General features: G+C 38.0%; 1 protein-coding gene across 2 annotated transcripts in view; it reads left to right on the forward strand.

The window, feature by feature from the left end:
• The window catches only part of SCEL (sciellin), a 207,738-nt gene that overhangs the window by 114,451 nt on the left and 74,662 nt on the right, over positions 1 to 18,625 (forward strand). For both annotated transcript variants that reach the window (XM_042928400.1, XM_042928407.1), the window contains 5 exons: positions 3,906 to 3,974; positions 9,113 to 9,181; positions 9,786 to 9,824; positions 11,385 to 11,465; positions 13,558 to 13,623. In XM_042928400.1, coding sequence (XP_042784334.1) covers positions 3,906 to 3,974; positions 9,113 to 9,181; positions 9,786 to 9,824; positions 11,385 to 11,465; positions 13,558 to 13,623 — 324 coding nt within the window. The remainder of the gene's footprint in view (positions 1 to 3,905; positions 3,975 to 9,112; positions 9,182 to 9,785; positions 9,825 to 11,384; positions 11,466 to 13,557; positions 13,624 to 18,625) is intronic.

The following is an 18,625-nucleotide window of genomic DNA, read 5'->3' on the forward strand; positions in this document are numbered from 1 at the left end:
ACAGAAATAACAGCCCTAGAGTCCACCTGCTTTATGAGCAGTACCTTCTTTTTAGAAACTTCTAGGCTTGTGGAAAACCATTAAATGATACTGAGTGTAAAAAGACTGACAGACATATTGTAGAAAGAATCAGGCAAAACTTGTAATCACAATAATGTAACTAATCTAAGATTGATCACATAAGCAGATAATATTCTTGTTAAAACACATTTATGCTCACACACATACAAACAACCACACCCATCAAAAGAACCCAAGTATCAGACACAAGTTTTATCTGGTCCAGTAGACCGTGCCTGTGTGCCACCAAGACATACTTAGTAAAAGAGTGTGATTGTTTTTCATGGCGTGGACTTTAAAAAGTTAAGTAGACACCTTGTGGTGCCTGGGTGGCTCCGTCAGTTAGGCCTCTGATTCTTGATTTTGGCTCAGGTCATGACTTCACAGTTCATGGGATGGAGCTCTGAGTTGGGATCCTCACTGACAGCACAGAGCCTGTTTGGGATTCTCAATCTCTCTCCCTCTCTTTCTACCCCTCGCCCACTCATTCTCTTTCTCTCTTTCTCAAATAGATACACTTAAAAAAAAGAAAAAAGTTATGTAGACACCTTGAATATTTTATAAACTTTTATTCATGAATGTTTCTTTTTTTTTTTAATTTTTTTTAATGTTTATTTATTTTTGAGACAGGGAGAGACAGAGCATGAACAGGGGAGGGTCAGAGAGAGAGGGAGACACAGAATCTGAAGCAGGCTCCAGGCTCTGAGCTGTTAGCACAGAGCCCGACGTGGGCTAGAACTCACAGACCGCGAGATCATGGCCTGAGCCGAAGTCAGCCGCTTAACTGACTGAGCCACCCAGGCGCTCCGATTCATGAATGTTTCTAAACCCTTTTAAACCTGTTCATAATTTTGACCTGTTCTGAGGGTACCGAGCTTAGAATCTTCTACACAAAGTATCTGTTGGGTGTTCTGGTTCCCAGCCTTAGTTCATCTGATTGATCGTTCTGTGACTACTTCTGCCCTCTCCTTGGTCTTCATGACTTTGAAGATTTCAGCCTGGTTTCCTCTTGGCTCTCATCTCACCAAACAAAGGGAATCTGATTATTTCAGTCCAGCCACCAGTGGCAATTGTTGCCTCCATTTTATTTGTCTTTCTCTGGAACTATTCAGAACAAATATACTTGTTTTGGAGTATGGCAGTGAAAAGTAATCTTCATATTCTTAGTGTGTTTTAGGACAAGAGTTTAATGCTTTATGTGCTTATTTATATTTTAAACTATACTGGTTTCCTGAGCCCTTCCTATTGGTGAACAACATTCTGTCTAAAGCAGCACATTGAACTTATATCTTCAGTAACAAAAATGTGCGAGCCCATGATGTTTTCCTGTTGACTCATAACTAGTGTCACAAAACATGTTCTAAGAAGGGAAATGCAGGTTATTTTTCTCCTTGCGCTTGCTCAGATAGATGCCCACTTGGCCCTTTTCTGCCATTTCACAGAGGCTGTACCCACTTTAAGTACTGAACACCATTTGGAACATCTACCATATGCTTGACATAGTATCAGGTGCTGGGAATACAGAGATGCATAAGACACCACCCTTGGCCTTAGGGTTCTGGAAACATATGGATCCATAGACTACAATACTAGAAATCTACCATGGAAGTGCTATTGGGGAAGTGTGTGACAGTGCCATGGGAATAGAGAAGAGAGAGCCCAAGTCTGTTTGAATTAATGATAGATGCCACCCAGAAAAAGGTCTTTGGTGTCAGCATTGATGTTCAAAGAATGAGGAGGGGTTTCCGAGTAGGGAAGGGCAGCTGGTGGGCATGAGAAGTGCTTCCAGCAGAAGTGGCAACGTGTGCAAAAGCTTCCTGTGAGCAGACTGATAATAAAGGAAAGGGAAGATAAACAATATATTCTCCTTACCTTAGATAACAGCTTCACAGTATGCACAAACTAAGAAATTTTGCCATGTACTTCTGCGAGATTGTTTAAACCAGTTAAATAAGCCTGGTAGCACAAATACCTGCAGAGAGGTCAGTTGCCAACCAGGCACTGGCCTGAGGACTGGGAACAAAACAAAGTCCCTGCTTCCATAGAACCCACATCTTAGCTGAAGATGGAGGATGGGAGAGACTGAAAATAAATAAACACGATACAACGTGTTTGTATTGCCATAAGTGCTAGGAAGAATAAAGTCAGCTAATGAGACATAAAGGAGGCTGTTTGAGAAGGGGCTGTTTCACAGAAGGGGACCAGATGGCCCCGCAGTGCCCCTTTGCATTCATGCATTAAACACAGTGGTGGACTATACTGTGATTTCATTCTGAGGTTGCTTTAAAACTCAGGGAGTTGCAGAGCCCCTGGGTGGCTCAGTGGGTTAAGTGTCTGACTTGGCTCAGGTTGTGATCTTGTGGTCCGTGAGTTTGAGCTCTGCGTCAGGCTCTCTGCTGACAGCTCAGAGCCTGGAATCTACTTTGGATTCTGTGTCTCCCTCTCTCTCTCTGCCCCTCCCCAGCTTGCACCCTGTCTCTCTCTCTCTCTCAAAAATAAATAAAAACGTTAAAAAAAATAAAAGGGAATTGCATTTGTCTTTACTTTTCTCTTTCATCAACAGACACTGTTCCCTCTGCTTCTGTTTGAAAATGTTCACATCTATTTATCCTCTGAAGCCCTGCTCAAACTGCACCCTATCCATAAGGCCCTCTCTGATTCTTTTATCGAGAACTAAACTGTCTCACCTTAGAACTTTCTTGCACTTTACCTGAACATTTTTTGACACAAGCCATTTTGTTCTTTTGTATGTACACATCTAACTTGTCTCTGCGAGGGTAGGGTCCGTAGTTTTTATTCTTGATTTCCTCATAGTCACCAACACGGTGCATAGTATATTATTTATCTTAAAAATTTTGTCTAATAAAAGTACACTATATCAAGTTTAAAATTAAATTTTAAGTGCATATACTGTTTTAGTACTTTTTCTGATTCAGTATCTTTGATCTGTCAGCTTCAAATGATACTTTGAAATGCAAACACAGTGAATCATGGCATAATTCCCCAAAGAGCTTGCTTTTTCTGTATCACAGAGCTATATAAGGCATTAAACAGCTTGTTTTTGCTGCAGTCTGATCAAGATATTCCCATTTGCTTTGATGATCTTGATTCCTATTTTGAAGCTCCTATCCTCTCTTCCCTTTTCGTCTTCTTTCCTCTTCCCTTTGTTCTGCTTTTCTGCTTACCTGTCTTCCTCAACTTTCTTTGCTTTCTCTCTTCTCCCTACTTCTCCTTATCTCCCTTTATTCACCTCTCCTCCTTGCATCTATCCTTCCTCTCTTCTCCCACTTGCTTTTCATTTTTTTCCAACTTTCCTGTTTCCTTCTTTTCCTTTCTTCCCTCTCCCTTCACTCAGCAAGTTCTTTTTTTTCAACCCTGTCCACGGTGCTGAAGTTTAAATAAAGCTATTTGTATTTAGCCTGTTGACCTGGCGTAGGGTGCTACTAAAATTCTGCAAACAAAACATAACTGATTTTAAGTCTATTGTGTTTAAGTCCTATGATGTAAAAGTCAACAGTATTGACAAGAGTACATATTAGTTATTAACTATTTTGCATATCGTGTTGTTTGTTTTGCCTATCCTTATCTCCAATTTAAATATGTTACATTGAAGTTAGAAATAATTGGACCTAGAGAATAATTCATTTATTAGCATAGGGAGTTGGGTTTGCCATAATTTATTCCATCCAAGTCAAAACCTTGGAAGATTTAGATACTCTGAAGCTGTCTTTCCTTGGTAACATGTACATCTCCTACTTGAATAGGCCAAAATTCTACCAAAGGCATGATAGGTTATAAACTTTTTGGTAATTTGTTTGATCTTCTGTAACTATTTTTTGCTACAGGAAAGCAAATGAGAGAGATGAGCCAAAAGCTACAATTAGTCGGTACAGATCTGATGACACTTTAGACAGGTAAGATGTTTTTTTAATCATGTAAGCAGAATGCATAATGTCTATTAAATCCCCTTTTTTTGTCAAGCATGAGGTATTTAAATGTTTGCAAAAGTAAGTTTTGAACAAGATATTTTATATCCAGGGACATAAGGGCTATTCAGATCGAATTACCTTCTTCAAAATTCACAAAATCTTGACTCAATATTCTGTTTTCCTAAAATCTTGCCAATATTAGATTGATAAAAACAATTCTGAAGAAACTGGTTTGGGTATAAGTAGGGTGGACACTCCATGGAAACTGTTTGGTTTAAAATGGAGAATCTAGTTATTTTTGTGAATATGAGTAGTCAGTTCTCGTTCTGACTTTTGGTCTTTCCATCCCCCGATGGAAAAACAGCAGTTTCTGTTTTTATGGAGAGACTGTAAATTATAATAATACAATCATTTTTATCCTCTCTGGTATAAAGCCATTAGCTCTTTACAAGGTGAAACTATTTTTGTGGTGGCAGTAGAGTCCCCATATGGCTTATAGAAGGGTCCATTGTGTTGTGCCTGTTGTTATTTCCTTCCTACACAGAGGGAAAGGGCTCATTTCTGTGGAGAAAATTGAGCAATATCTATTTAGATTGAAGTGTAAATGCTACAAATCACACTTTTATTTTATATTTGGTAGTGATGCTTAATAAGCATATAAAGAGTAAAGTTAACATCTTTAGTTGGAGTCTAGACAATGGACACCTGAGACCACTGACAGTTGAGGTCACTCTCTGTAGCTAAAGATATGCTGTCATTGTAGACAAAAATGCCACCTGCTGTATTTTAAGCAGATGTGCTGTAATTTATGGTATCTTATAGATTCTATACTCAGTATTTGCCAGTATTAATTCATGTAGGAAATGTATATACTTCTGCACTATTCATAGGTTTTCAAACCAGTTTCTCTAATAGAGGCTAATCCACACTGGTGTTCCTAAGAAGTTAATTTCTCTCTTGTAATTAATAGCCTCAACAAAAATGAGTGTGTAGAGTATTTGCGCAAGATCTCATCTCCATGGCACTGAGTGGAAAGAGGAGTCAAAATAACTGTCCATTCATGGTGGCCTTGAGGGCTGTCCTGTTGCACCATTAATTGAAGATGGAAACCCTATTTCTAGGAATGAATCTGGAAGTGAGATAATTATGCCTCAAGAAAGGGAAATAGGTGGGAAACTTTGTAAGCTGTGTATTTGAAGGTCTATATTAGGCCAGTCAAGACAGAGCCTAATTCATTCATTAGCAATGAATTAGACTAGACCTTACAGACTAATCAGTTGAGTTGTTCTCAGCCTCAGCTGCAATTTAGAATCACTGAGAGAGCTTTGAAACTTTACTGATAACTTGGTCCCACCACCCCTCACCCCCAAAACTCTGATTTAATTAGTCTGAGGTGAGAGTTGGGCATTTTTAAAGCTTATGAAGTGATTCTAATATGCAACCAAAATTCAGAACCACTAATCTAGCCCAAAAGTCCTTCATTTTATACACTAGAAAATGAGGCCAGAGATTACCCGGTTTATTTACCCAGAAGTTTAGTGGCATGTTTGGTCAGCTCATTCCCCAGGCAGTCCTGAGTTCCAGTAGTATGCTACATCCTCTAAGTGTGGAAATAGATATGATGGAGAGAACTCAGGAATCAGTACAGAAAGGCAAGTCCTATTAGCAGGAGTCAGATTTTCATAATGCTGGCCACTCTAAATGTAAGACATGAAATAATTTTAGGAGGAAGATGACCAACCAACATCTGGTATACATGTGCGTATGCATTTCAAGAACGCATTTATTTTATTTGTTATTTAATTTTAATTTTTAAAAATATTTTGTTTTCAAGTAATCTATACACCCATCGTGGGGCTCAAATCCACAACCCTGAGATCAAAAGTCACATGCTCCAAATAATGCATTTATTTTAAATGAATAGAAGAAAAGTACTTTGGAGTTGTATTTTTAAAAATATATATGTAGGTTAAAGTATGAGGTGTTCTAAAGAAACATAAGTAAATAACTATGTATGTAGCATGCAATATGGCCCAAATCCTAAAGGTGGTTTGACTAATTTGAAAAACCTAGGTTAGGGTGACCTCTAGTGTTCTCTTGTGGAAATGTAACTTTTCCTTTGGGTCTTTTGATCATGCTGCTAATTACCATATTTGGGTATTTACTGTTTCTAAGATTGACGCTTCTCAAAACAACCTATTCCATACACAAGTTGGAAAAAACTTAATTTTCAAGAGAAATACAAAGTAAAGTTAATCTTCCTAATAAGAAACTGACATATGTATTGGAATGGTGGTTTACAGTTCCCTCCACTATTACTCAAAGACTGATCCCCCTAGTGGCATAGAAGAGATCCTGGAGGTGAAGAACAGTAAGTGAAGGAAGACATGTTGACCCAACAGATGAGTGTTGAAACTATCACACTACAAAATTAGATGTAGGACATTGGGCTCTACTGGGACGATTTTGGAGACAAACCACTTCCTAGTTGGGTGACCAAGAAAAAGTCACTTACTTTCTCTGAGACTCCATTTCTTCATCTATAAAATGAAAATAATTATACCTCCCTTGTGAGGATGTTTTAAAGAGTAGAGACTAACATGTATACAGTAAGCAGCAAAGAGTAGGTAGCTATTTTTATTATTACATGCACTATTGCCTACATAGATTTACACCATAGCATTTTGAGTAACTTCATTTAATTTTAACATCAGACTTTGCCTTTATTTAAACATTGAGAATGTTTGATATTAAGGATCTGTTTACTTTAGATAAATTGTTGTTTTCCATGTACCAGAGTAGCAATTTCCCAAGATTACTTTTGTCTCATGTTAGGGTCTCATCGGTAGCTATAAAGTCTGAGTAGAGTTTCCAAGGAACATTTAATTCTTTTTAATTTTATTTTATTTTTAAAGTTTATTTATTTGTTTTTGAGAGAGCATGTGTGAGAGTGGGAGAGGGGCAGAGAGAGAGAGAGGGAGAGAGAGAATCTCACGAAGGCTCCACATTGTCAGCACTGAGCCCGATGTGGGGCTCAATCTCATGAACCATGAGGTCATGACCTGAGCCAAAATTAATAGCTGGATGCTTAACTGGCTGAGCCATCTAGGCACCCCTCCAAGGAACATTTAAGATTTAAGATTTACAGTCATCTGACATCTTACTTATGGTACCCACAGTGGTTTATTGCAGAGCCCTTTAAATATAAACATCCCAGAGGCTCAGTAGCAGTTAGTGAAAGGTATAAATTCATAGTCCTTTGCCTGACAATCACCTTAGATATGAGTTTTTTAAACATGGGTTCTAGGAATACATGGGTTCTAGGAGCCTGTACAAGTTAAAGCCTATATTGTGAACAGTCTGTTGAGAATATAGAGCTGTGGAAGATTTCAACCTTCCTTCCTTTTTGCATTCAAGAGCTATCAATTTATGGCATTATGGACTATAAACAAAACCTTGTTTGGAGTTAACTCATAGCATTTTAATGTATTAGAGTTATTTACCCCATATTTTAGTTACACATATCAAGATGACATTATGAATTGAAATCATTTTAAATTTATGACAGTTAAGTCATATTTTCTCCCACATTAATTATTTTTTAGAATGAGGCAAAGTTAGTGCCCATCTTTCCAAGAGTAGCTTATATAAAGCCATGTACTAAAGTTGACAGTAAAATTAAAAGTTTAGAGAAAGTTATAGTAGATCCATAATGTCGGATCAACAGAAAAGTTTTGCTGACCTTTTGTTTTCCTGAACCTAATTTTTCTACATCCTAGTTTTGTGCAAGCCTGCAGAATGCTCCCCAGGATAGCCCCGTGTCTCAGGAAGAAACTTCCTATCCTATCTGACGTGAGAGAAGAAAGGGAAGGAGGGTCTGCAGTATGGGATTCCTGATTTGTCTTTTCTGACACAAGGGACAGACACATCTAGGAGACCTGAGATTTAATGGCCAGTAGGGGCTATTAACTCAATGTGTTAGTTACAGTAAACTAATTCACCAGGGTAGAGTGACTCTTTTAACAAGTTCCCTCTATTGCCCCCAAATCTATTGTGGTTTAACACACCAGAAGATTACTGTTCATTCTCTTCAGAGTCCAGTGTGATAGGCTAGAAGCGTAGGGGATGTCTCAGCTCCATGAAGTCACTCAGAGACCTAAATTCTTTTCATGTTTTGATGCTGCCATCTTCAACACAGGGCAACCAAAAACTATAGTGGAAGAGAAAGAAAGAGCATAGATGATTACACAAGAGGTTTTAGGATGGGTCTGAAAGTGGCAAACAACATTTCTGCCCACATTCTTTAGTCTAGAACTCAATCACATGGCTCCAACTAATATCAATGAAGAATGGGAAATGTGGTCTTCCTGTGTGCTCAGTAGGAAACGAAAATGAGTTTGGCAAACATATAGCATTGTCTATGCCACAAAATATTAAAAAAAAATACTTGTCTTCCATTGATGTGTTTTACAGACTTGGGAAGTACTGTCATTGGTGGATATACGTTTGACAACACAGGGTTTAGGGGCATTGACCCCTGTGCAATCGAAAATCCACAGTTCTTGACTCCCAAAACTTAACTACTATACCCTACTCTTGACCAGAAGCCTTTCTGATAACATAAACAGTTGAGTAACACATATTTTGTGTGTTATATTTATCCTATACTGAATTATTACAATAAAGTAAGCTAGAAACAAGAAAATGTTATTAAGGAAATCATAAGGAAGAGAAAATACATTTACAATACTGTACTGTATTTATCAAAAAATTCTGCATATAAGTGGACCCATGCCATTCAAATCCATGTGGTTCGAGGGTCAACTGTATTATTAAACAATAATGAATATAACATAGTGAGTTAAATGCTCAGTGAATCAGAGAGGCTAGTAGAAAAGCATAAATTTAAAAAATTCCAAGCTGTATCAAAATAGCTTCATAAATAGATTTTGGTTTAAGTAGTTTTTATTTAATTGCAAAATATTCTAAAATGTAACACCTGAAAACAAATCTCTTTACTAGTGAAAGGTTATATTGTGAAGTTATTCTTTCGTGAAAGAGGTCTGAAAGGACTTTAATGATCTGAATGTTCATCCAAACTTTTATCTTGTTTCTTTATAAAGGATCTCAGACAGAAATGATGCCACTAACACATATAAGGCCAATACCTTGGATAACCGACTAACCAATAGGTACCAGTATCTATTGACTTTGGGAAAGACCCAAGTACAATAGTTTTCTAAGCATTACTTATTTACTTACAATTCTTCTGTCCTACTTGATATCTTTCTGTAAATTCTTATCCTCCATTTTTTAAACACAAAAATTCTGGAGTGAAAACCATTGTTCCTCCTCATGGTTAGAGGAATAGAAAATCTTTGTTGCCTTGCTTAAAAATCAAGAGAGCCCTTTGCTTCAGGTCATTGTTCTTATGACATTCATGTTTTTGTTTTAAGTCATCCTGGTGGCAAGAGTGTGAAATACATGCAAATGCCAATTTTACATTCTTATTGCTAAAGAAAATTCCTGAACCCCACAAATAAAAGCATCGGGCTTAAACGATACTGAATTTCTGATATAAAAAGATTTCCTTTAGAACCTAGCATAAGGCAAAAAGGTCACCTTATCAAATTTATTCAAATACTGATGGTTTCTTTTTCTTTCTCTCAAATAATGTCTAACTTTAAATAACAATTCTAAATTCATGGACAGTTGCAAATTGATGCAAGTACTCATTCTTTGTGGCTGCTCAAATTTTTGTCCCCCCTTCCTTTTTTTTTTTTTTTTTTTTACCAGAAACACGTCCACGTTTCGATCACCAGAAGCAGCAAAGACGTATGTACTGACTGAAGTTACATTTTAAGAATAAAGTGTATTTCTTTGTATGTGTTCAAGATAAACCAGGTGTACCCCGCTCAGGCCAAAGTTTCAACTATAACAAAATCACCCTCCTGTAGCTTATTCAGAGTTTAGGTAGAAAGAAGGAAATGGTCCATGAAGCTTTAAATATTTACTATTTGGACTTTAACAGTTAAGTTCCAGTTAGTTAACATACATGTAATGCTGGCTTCAGGTGTAGAATTTCGTGATTCATCACTTAATATACAACACCCAGTGCTCATTACAACAAGTACCCTCCTTAATTCCCATTGTATATTTTATTGCTTATTTTTCCCACACAGAACTTTATTTTTCCTTGTTTTTATGACCACTATCACTTGTCTTTCAAAACACCCATCATGTTACAATTCATCTAAGTCATAAAATCATAGGTTTGCTAGCAATCTGTTTAGATGAAGTCCATTCTCTCTGGAACGTACTAGTGGTGATTATAAACAGCCAAACTAGGTGGATTTTTGAAAACAGAGTTGGCTTTTAAATCTTTGTTTAAAATTAAGGAATTCTCACGTTGGAGCACACCTGTCAGTAGTTGAAACAGGCCTGGGTCACTTCCATTTTTTTTTTTGAAGGTCTGTGTACATTAATAAATGCTAAATAGAGATTTAAAATGGTGTGATTTTTAAATGTTTTCTTAAACAACCTAGTGCTGTAAAATTTTTTGTTAATGTTTATTTATTTTTGAGAGAGACAGAGAGAGCATGAGCAGGGGAGGGGGAGGGGCAGAGAGAGAGGGAGACACAGAATCTGAAGCAGGCTCCAGGCTCTGAGCTGTCAGCACAGTGCCTGACACGGGTCGAACTCACAAACTGTGAGACCATGACCTGAGCCGAAGTCAGACACTTAACCAACTGAGCCACCCAGGTGCCCCAACAGCCTAGTGCTTTTATTTTTTTTATTTTTTTAAATTTTTTTTTTTAATTTTTTTTTTTTAACGTTTTTTATTTATTTTTGGGACAGAGAGAGACAGAGCATGAACGGGGGAGGGGTAGAGAGAGAGGGAGACACAGAATCGGAAACAGGCTCCAGGCTCCGAGCCATCAGCCCAGAGCCTGACGCGGGGCTCGAACTCACGGACCGCGAGATCGTGACCTGGCTGAAATCGGACGCTTAACCGACTGCGCCACCCAGGCGCCCCATCCTAGTGCTTTTAATGCAAAAAATTGCAATATAATTCTGTTAGTCACAATATATACAATATTAAATATATATTATGAACCCAGAGCACATGAGAATTCGTTGGTCTGGATTTCAGACACACAAAGTCATATAATGAATGACTTAATTCAGTTCCTTCAGTTCTAATTACTTAGATGAGGACCTGACGATTCATAAAATGGGTAAACTAAGGAAGAACTTGTTTTCTGTCCTTCCTTTGTCATTGAAACATTTTGTGGTGGTTAGAAAGCAGGTGGGAATATGAGTAGATTATAAGACCTTTCAAAGGTGGGACTGCATAAAAAAGTCTCAAGAATGTGGTTTGTTGTGATTACACAGGCAAACCGGAGGTTCGTTCAGTGGAAACACCACCAACCCCCCGGCTCCTGCCTCTGCTACAACTCCTGTAAAGAAAAAGAGGTATGATGGGCTTGTTGTATCTGCCTCCTGTCGATATTCTGGAGAGGGCTGTATTTTATTAATTTCTGAACCAAATCATCTACCAAGATCTGCAGGCAGCATTCAGAAGTTGCTCTCTCATCATTGTTTCTTCCTCCCTTTTGAGGGATCCAATGCCTACTGGATTCTGATGTCCTCAAACTTTGTTCCTTTTCCCCCTAATTTCCTTTTCAAAGATGCAGTCTTTTCTCCAGCTCCCTTGGGGTCTTGAATACCTAGGTAATATTTTCAATGACAGAGCTCACCAAAGGGTAAGCTACTTCAGGTAACACTTTTAGTAGAGCCCTGCGACAGGGGATGCCTTACCCTGAAATAATGGCTGTGGTGTGGACAAATGTTGCCATGCTCCTGCGTTCAGCCTGCATTGCTGCTGCCTCCTCTGCAGATTGCGTTGACCCTATTTCCAAGTAGAGTCAAAGGCCCTATCTCGAGACATCAATCTGTGTTTGTGTGTTTATTTCTTCCTTCTCTGAAATCCTCTGCCTGGCCTCCCACCTTCTGCTTGTGCTGACTTCGATTTACTTAGGTAGACCTGTGGTGGCAGAATATTCTTCATGAGACAGAGTGTGACGGTGGAAGCAATTTTTGCTTGCTGAAGAGAACACAGTGCTAGTGAATCATGATCCAATGGAAAACAAGTTCATGAACTTCAGTACTTCTAAAATGTTTTATTTTCTTTGCCTGCACCTAGGACCGTGCCTATTGTAGGGTAGGTGTTCAATGTTTGTTGATAGACTGGATATTTGCCAAAAATGCTCCTGTAGCTGGAATTCTGGTTGTGTCTGCAGAGTCTCAGAAAATGTGATCACCTTTCGCTTGGACCCAAGAGAAATATTATTTTCACATCTCCTACCCACTGCAAGAATCTTTCCTCTGGCAGGTTAGACATAATTCAGGATCATTGAAGCCATCAATAAGACTCTTTTTGTGATATACATTTGACTAGCTCTTGTGAGTAGCATTGACTACTTACATTGAGCTGAAATCTGCTTTGATTTATGCCCTTTTTTTTAAAATTTTTTTTTCAACGTTTTTTATTTATTTTTGGGACAGAGAGAGACAGAGCATGAACGGGGGAGGGGCAGAGAGAGAGGGAGACACAGAATCGGAAACAGGCTCCAGGCTCCGAGCCATCAGCCCAGAGCCTGACGCGGGGCTCGAACTCACGGACCGCGAGATCGTGACCTGGCTGAAGTCGGACGCTTAACCGACTGCGCCACCCAGGCACCCCAATTTATGCCCATTTTTTAAATCTTAGTTCAGTCCTGTAGTGCCTCAGAGAATAGACCTGCTTCAGAAATTTAAAGCCAGCTCTCCTTCTCTCCTTATCCCAGACTTTCCTTCTCTGGGCTTTCCTCTGATATGTCACTCTCCTCTGAATGTCTTTATTTTTGGTCCATATCTAAGTCTTTTTGACAGAGCCCTTAGCTATCTCTATCAGTTAAAATTACATCCTGGGAATGTGAAGACATCTTTCTAATTGGATATTCATGTGTTTATATTTATGCATATACACACATATATATTTATATACGTATATGTATATATAATTGAGGTTAATATTACTGTGACATTCACATATGTTTTCATTATTCTTACTTTCAGAGTTTTTTATCATGTAGCTTTTTAAAAACCATATTTAGAGTAGATTGTTTTTTTATTATAAAATATTTCAGATATGCAGAAAAATAAAGAGAAAAAGAAGTATGTTGATGGTAAACACTGATGAACCCACTAGCTAGATTTAACAAATATTATTTTCCAGATTCTTTTCATGTTTCTCTTTAAGAAATGTCCACATATTCGTGTCAGGAAAGCAGGGAAAGGAGCTTACTTGTGAGCAGAGAGCCTAGATTGTAGGCTAGTTACTTCCTATTGAGTTGATGAAATAGTTTTCATTTTATTTCCAAGGCTTATAGAAAAGTCATCTCAATGCCTTTTAACTGTCAAATTATTTTCAGCCTTTCCTGGTAGACATGTGGGTGGGATCAGGTCTTTCAAGCACCATGTTTATCAACGATGTCGTTTCCTAACCAATGTCGTTTCCTAACAGACAGTCCTGGTTTCCGCCCCCTCCTCCTGGTTACAGTGCCACTCCAAGCATGGGAGCAAGCAGAAGGTAAGGGAAAGGTGTCAGATGTAATTGCTGGGTAACTTGATGGAAGAATGTGTTGGAATTTGACAATGTACAATTGCAGAATCTTTGCAATAAATCGGAGGTATCTTGTGAACTCTTAGTGCTGAATAAGACGGTGCCCAGTGGGAGTGAGGTCAGGGTACCAGTGCGTCTGGTAGGAAATCTGCAAGGAGTATGTAGCTGTATTCGTTTGCTAAGGGCTGCTGTAACAAAGTCCTACAGACTGGGTGGCTTAACAAAAATGTTTGTCACAGTTCCAGAGGTTAGAAGTCCAAGACCGAGATTTCGGCAAGGTTGGTTCCCACTGAGCACTGAGAGGGAGAATCTATTCTACACTCTCTCCCAGTTTCTGGTGGTTTTCAGGCACCCTTTGGCATTTCTGAGTTGGTATAAGCATCATCCAGATCTCTCCCTCCGTCTTTAGATGGTGTTCTCCCTGAGGGCATGTCTGTCCACATTTCCCCTTCTTAAGAGAATACCAGTCATATAACATACGTGGCCCTTTCTACTCCAGTATGACCTCCTCCTAACCTAACTAATTACATCTGCGTTGTCCCTATTTCCAAATAAAGTTGCATCTGAGGCACTGTGGGTTAGGGCTTCAACATATGAATTTTGGGGGCACACAATTCAACCCATACAAGCAGCAGAGGAGAGAACGGAGTCCAGCACCAGGCTGGGCTCCGCTATGGGCTCCCAGTGCACCACTGCTTCCAGGCTGTGATGAACCCGTATGACTGGGTGAGGATATGACTGACAAGTTCTTCGTAAACTTTAAGGGATAAAAGGGTTGTTTATACTTCAATGTTTTGTCGCTAGCAATAATTGTAACTAAAATTATAGACCGTGTGGAGGGCACCTTGTTCTACAAAATCCATGCTAGGAATGTCAACAATCATTTAACTTATTGGGTGATTATTGTGTGCCAGATATTGTTCTAGGACCTGGGGGTATGTCAGTGCACAAAAATGGAGCCTACCATGACCTTCAAAGAAGCAGACACATGTGGAGAACTCCTACAGTCTATGCCATCTCTACCACACAAAGAAAAATAAGTCTCCGATTTGGTTTTGCTTTAGGGGATCCAAAATTGTTTTTATGGAATCAGCCCCTAGAATATCTCCACCAAACATTTCCATGTTCCAATGGGTCTTACTTTTCCAATTCAACAATTGGAAACAAGAGTTTATTAAACAATGTGCTTGTTTAGTATTAGATTGTTTTATTTCCCAAAATTTTCATCTGCTGTGCAGAAAATATATTTACATATATTTTATATTATTCATATATGCATAACTATTAAACATGTTGAACAATCACAACTTGGAATTACATCTAACTTATCTGTTAAAATATTTTCTTTTTAAGCCTCCTCATCTATAGGTGACTTCCAATTATATGAACTGCCAAATATGGATTATGTTTCTAGTTTATAACCTTCTTTCCCTTCAGGCAGTTAGCTCTCTCTTTTTGAGTGATACCTTTCATGGAGCTACCGAAGTGGGGGAAATATTAACTAGGAGTTTTGGTAGTTACTATTGTTTCCTGAGTATTTTAAGACCCATCCAATTTTGTATTAATAGATAATAACTGGTACTTAGAAATATTTATTATCTCCAAAAACTTATGTTCATCTTCTATGTATTATTCCAATATTAATGTAAATTATCATTACAATTAGAAACTGGTTATATAACTGTGTAAAAATACAGAAGGATAATTCATGAGTTACTATCTCATGCTTTCAATGCCCATTGAGCTTCTGGATCTCTGTTTGCATAGAACTGGTAGTGCTTGGCTATATGCCCTTACAATTTATGCATTGCTGGATGTAATTTACATGGAAGATAAAATGAGTCACAATGCTCCTATTTCTGGTTCCTGGATTAGGTCCATAGCACCAGAACTAAGGGAAAGAGAAGATTATTGGACTAGGTTGATCAATTTAGCTATCCATTCCTTTTTTTAGAGGCACAGATTATTAATATAATGGCTAAACTGAAAGATTTCTCTTTGAGGATCAGAGCTAATGTCATGCCAAGCTTTCAGGGGAAGGAGGGAATAATAACAATACAGCAATGCCTTTGATTTCTAAAATGCTTTTCTTTGGAAGAGCTCAGAGTAAGCTTCTGTTTCTCACCTTTAATGCCAGTGTATTCCTAGGGCTGAAAAAGAGCCTTTTTAGTGAAAGCTGAAAAATAGAAGCAATCATTAAATGATAAAAGAAGCAAAGGCTTAAAAAAGAAATCTTTGTCCCCAGAAGAACACAAAGAAAATGAAAATAGGTCAAAAATATAAAAATGGGGGACTATGGTTTTTAATACTAGCTAATAGCTCAGTGCTAACCTTATTTCCCTCATCCCTCACTTATACACTTGTCTCCTCCTCTCTTTTCCCTTTCTCATGTCTTCTGTAACAGAATTACCCCTTAATACTAACACTCTTACTCTCTTTTCTGTTCATTTTGTGAACCTTCATTTTTCCCATCACCAAATCTTTCCCAGAGATTTCATTTTCTCTCACACACCCCTGTCTTTGCAGCACATTTGAAAAGACCTCCAGACTTCCCAGCCATTGTGGGAGTGAGTCCTTTTCTTCAACCTTTTCCCCCCTTGACCTCTCCGTGGCCTTTGACACCATGGATCATCCCCATTCCCCCAGTTGTTCCTTTCTTGACTTACAGAATATGGAAAAATCAAAGTTACTTGTGTTTAGATTAAAAATTTGTGTTGGGATTGTATTTGGATTAAAATCTATTACAGGTTTGATGTAAGCTGCCTTAAGAAGGTAGTCAAGCTTTTTTGTCAGCAGAAGAACCCATGATATCACACCTTTATCTATATTTATATGTATACATCTATCAATAGCTAAGACTATATAAGACTGTGTTTATGTCTGTATCTATTTCTGTATCTACACCTATAACTATAGCTGCATGTAATTCTGTATCAATTAGCATGAGACTGGTGAGTTCAATTAGAGATTAAATGAGAGAATTTAATTTTCTAAAATAACCATATATTATACCAAACAGAGAGAAAAAAAGCAATTTTTTCAAACAGGTATCATTTTATGTATGATATACATTAGTTTTATGGTGAGAGGTTAAGATCTGGGGATCAAACAGAATTTTGGAGTTAAGAGTTAAATATCTTTGAAAGCCTCTTGCCTTTTTTAAAAAAAATAAGATTAAAGAGAGAAGCTATAATTCATGATAATAAGACATAGCATGTAAATTTTGGAACTTAAGTCAAAACTTTTCTAGCTGGTTTCTAAGGCAGCTCCTTGGTCATTGGGATGAAAATATTCTCTGACCTCCTCTACCTTCTTTTGTCAGAAGGGAAACAACCAGCACAGCATTTTGAATGACCAAGCTACGTCAACAAGATTATTTCTTTTGAAATCTTCTTATCCAGTTCCCCCAGAACTTATAATTTCTTTTCATTTTAATTAAGACTGAATCGAGATTTTAGCTTTTATAATTGCTCTTCCCTGTTACTGTCATCTGTCTCTCCTCCTACCTCTGTGATCAAATCCCTGCTTCACTGGTTTCCTTCTCTTTCCATGTTCAAACCCCTTTCATCTTAAAATATAAACTTCTTAAAAATTAATAGCCTAATTATACAAATTCATTTGACAGGCACCTGATCTCTTCATCACAACCAAAATTTTCAGAAAAATTGATGATACTTGCCATCTTTATTTTCTGGTTCTCATCATCATTAGTTCACAGAAACAGCTCTCCTCAAGGTCACTAATGACCTTCTGATAAATTCTTGCTGACATATCAGCCTCTGTGACTACTTGACCTTTCAAAAGGCATCACTGGCTGTTTTTGCCTTTAGGATATTTCTCTTCTATCTTTTGAGAAACTTCTCCTCCCCCCCCATCCCCCATCCCAAATATACTCCTGGCTTTCATTTCTTTAACCATTCTTTCTCAGTCTCCTTTACTATCTCATCCTTTACCAATCCTTAATTGTTGATGCTCCTAAAACCTCAAAGTACTTCCTTTCCTCTCATTCTGTATTTTGCCCCTCCACAGGTCACCCATGCCCAAAGCTTCAATGGCCATGTGTGTGCTCTTAATTCCTTCATTTATATCCACTCCACACCTCTTCTCTGAGTTACTTTAGATAGCCAACTGCCTGCTCAACACCTTCATTTAACTTTTTCAAAAGCATTGCAAACCTAACAGGAAATTCATAATTTTTCACACTAACCTGATGCTCTATCTTAATTAATAACATTATCCTCCAGCCTGTTGACACTCTTGAAAACTTGAACTTATTTTTCACATTTTTCTTTGCTTAATCATCAATATCCAATCCATCTAGTAAATCTTATCAATTTAGCTCCAGAATGACTCTTGCATCCATATACCTCCTTCATTTTTTTCATCATATCTCCTTTGGACTCCAGTAGTAGCTACCTGGATATTCTCCCTTCAACCACCCTGATACCCACTGCCCTGATCTCTTCTCCACACAGCTGCCCAAGTGATATTTATAAAAGGTAATTGAAACATGTCACCCTCCTAAAGAAAAATATGACTTATCATTGTTCTTAAAATAAAGACTCCCATCCTTAGCACTGACCGCCTGCTATTCCCTGGCTTCCATCCCTCATAACTCCACTTTGCTCTCTGTTCTAGTAAGGTAATTGGTTTTAAATGCACCATACCTTCTATAGACCCTTAGCGTATAAGGTCATGTCTGCTTAGAATCCTATCTTCTCCGCCAGTTGGGGCCCTTATGTTCCTGTGGCCATATTTTCATTTAGTTTCTCTTCAGAATATCACTTCTGACTCATGTCTGTTCTGTTCTGTCTGCTTCACACTAACTCAGGTATAGGAGACGGCAGCTTCCCGCCTTGATTTGTCCTAATACCACTTGTGTAAGATTTTAATAAAAATGAACTGCTAACAGTCCATTGTAGAAGCCCAGACCAAACTAGGTCAAATGTGATTTTACAAATTCCTGTTC

This window comes from Panthera leo, chromosome A1 (assembly GCF_018350215.1).
Source record: "Panthera leo isolate Ple1 chromosome A1, P.leo_Ple1_pat1.1, whole genome shotgun sequence".
NCBI classification, from domain to species: Eukaryota; Metazoa; Chordata; class Mammalia; order Carnivora; family Felidae; genus Panthera; species Panthera leo.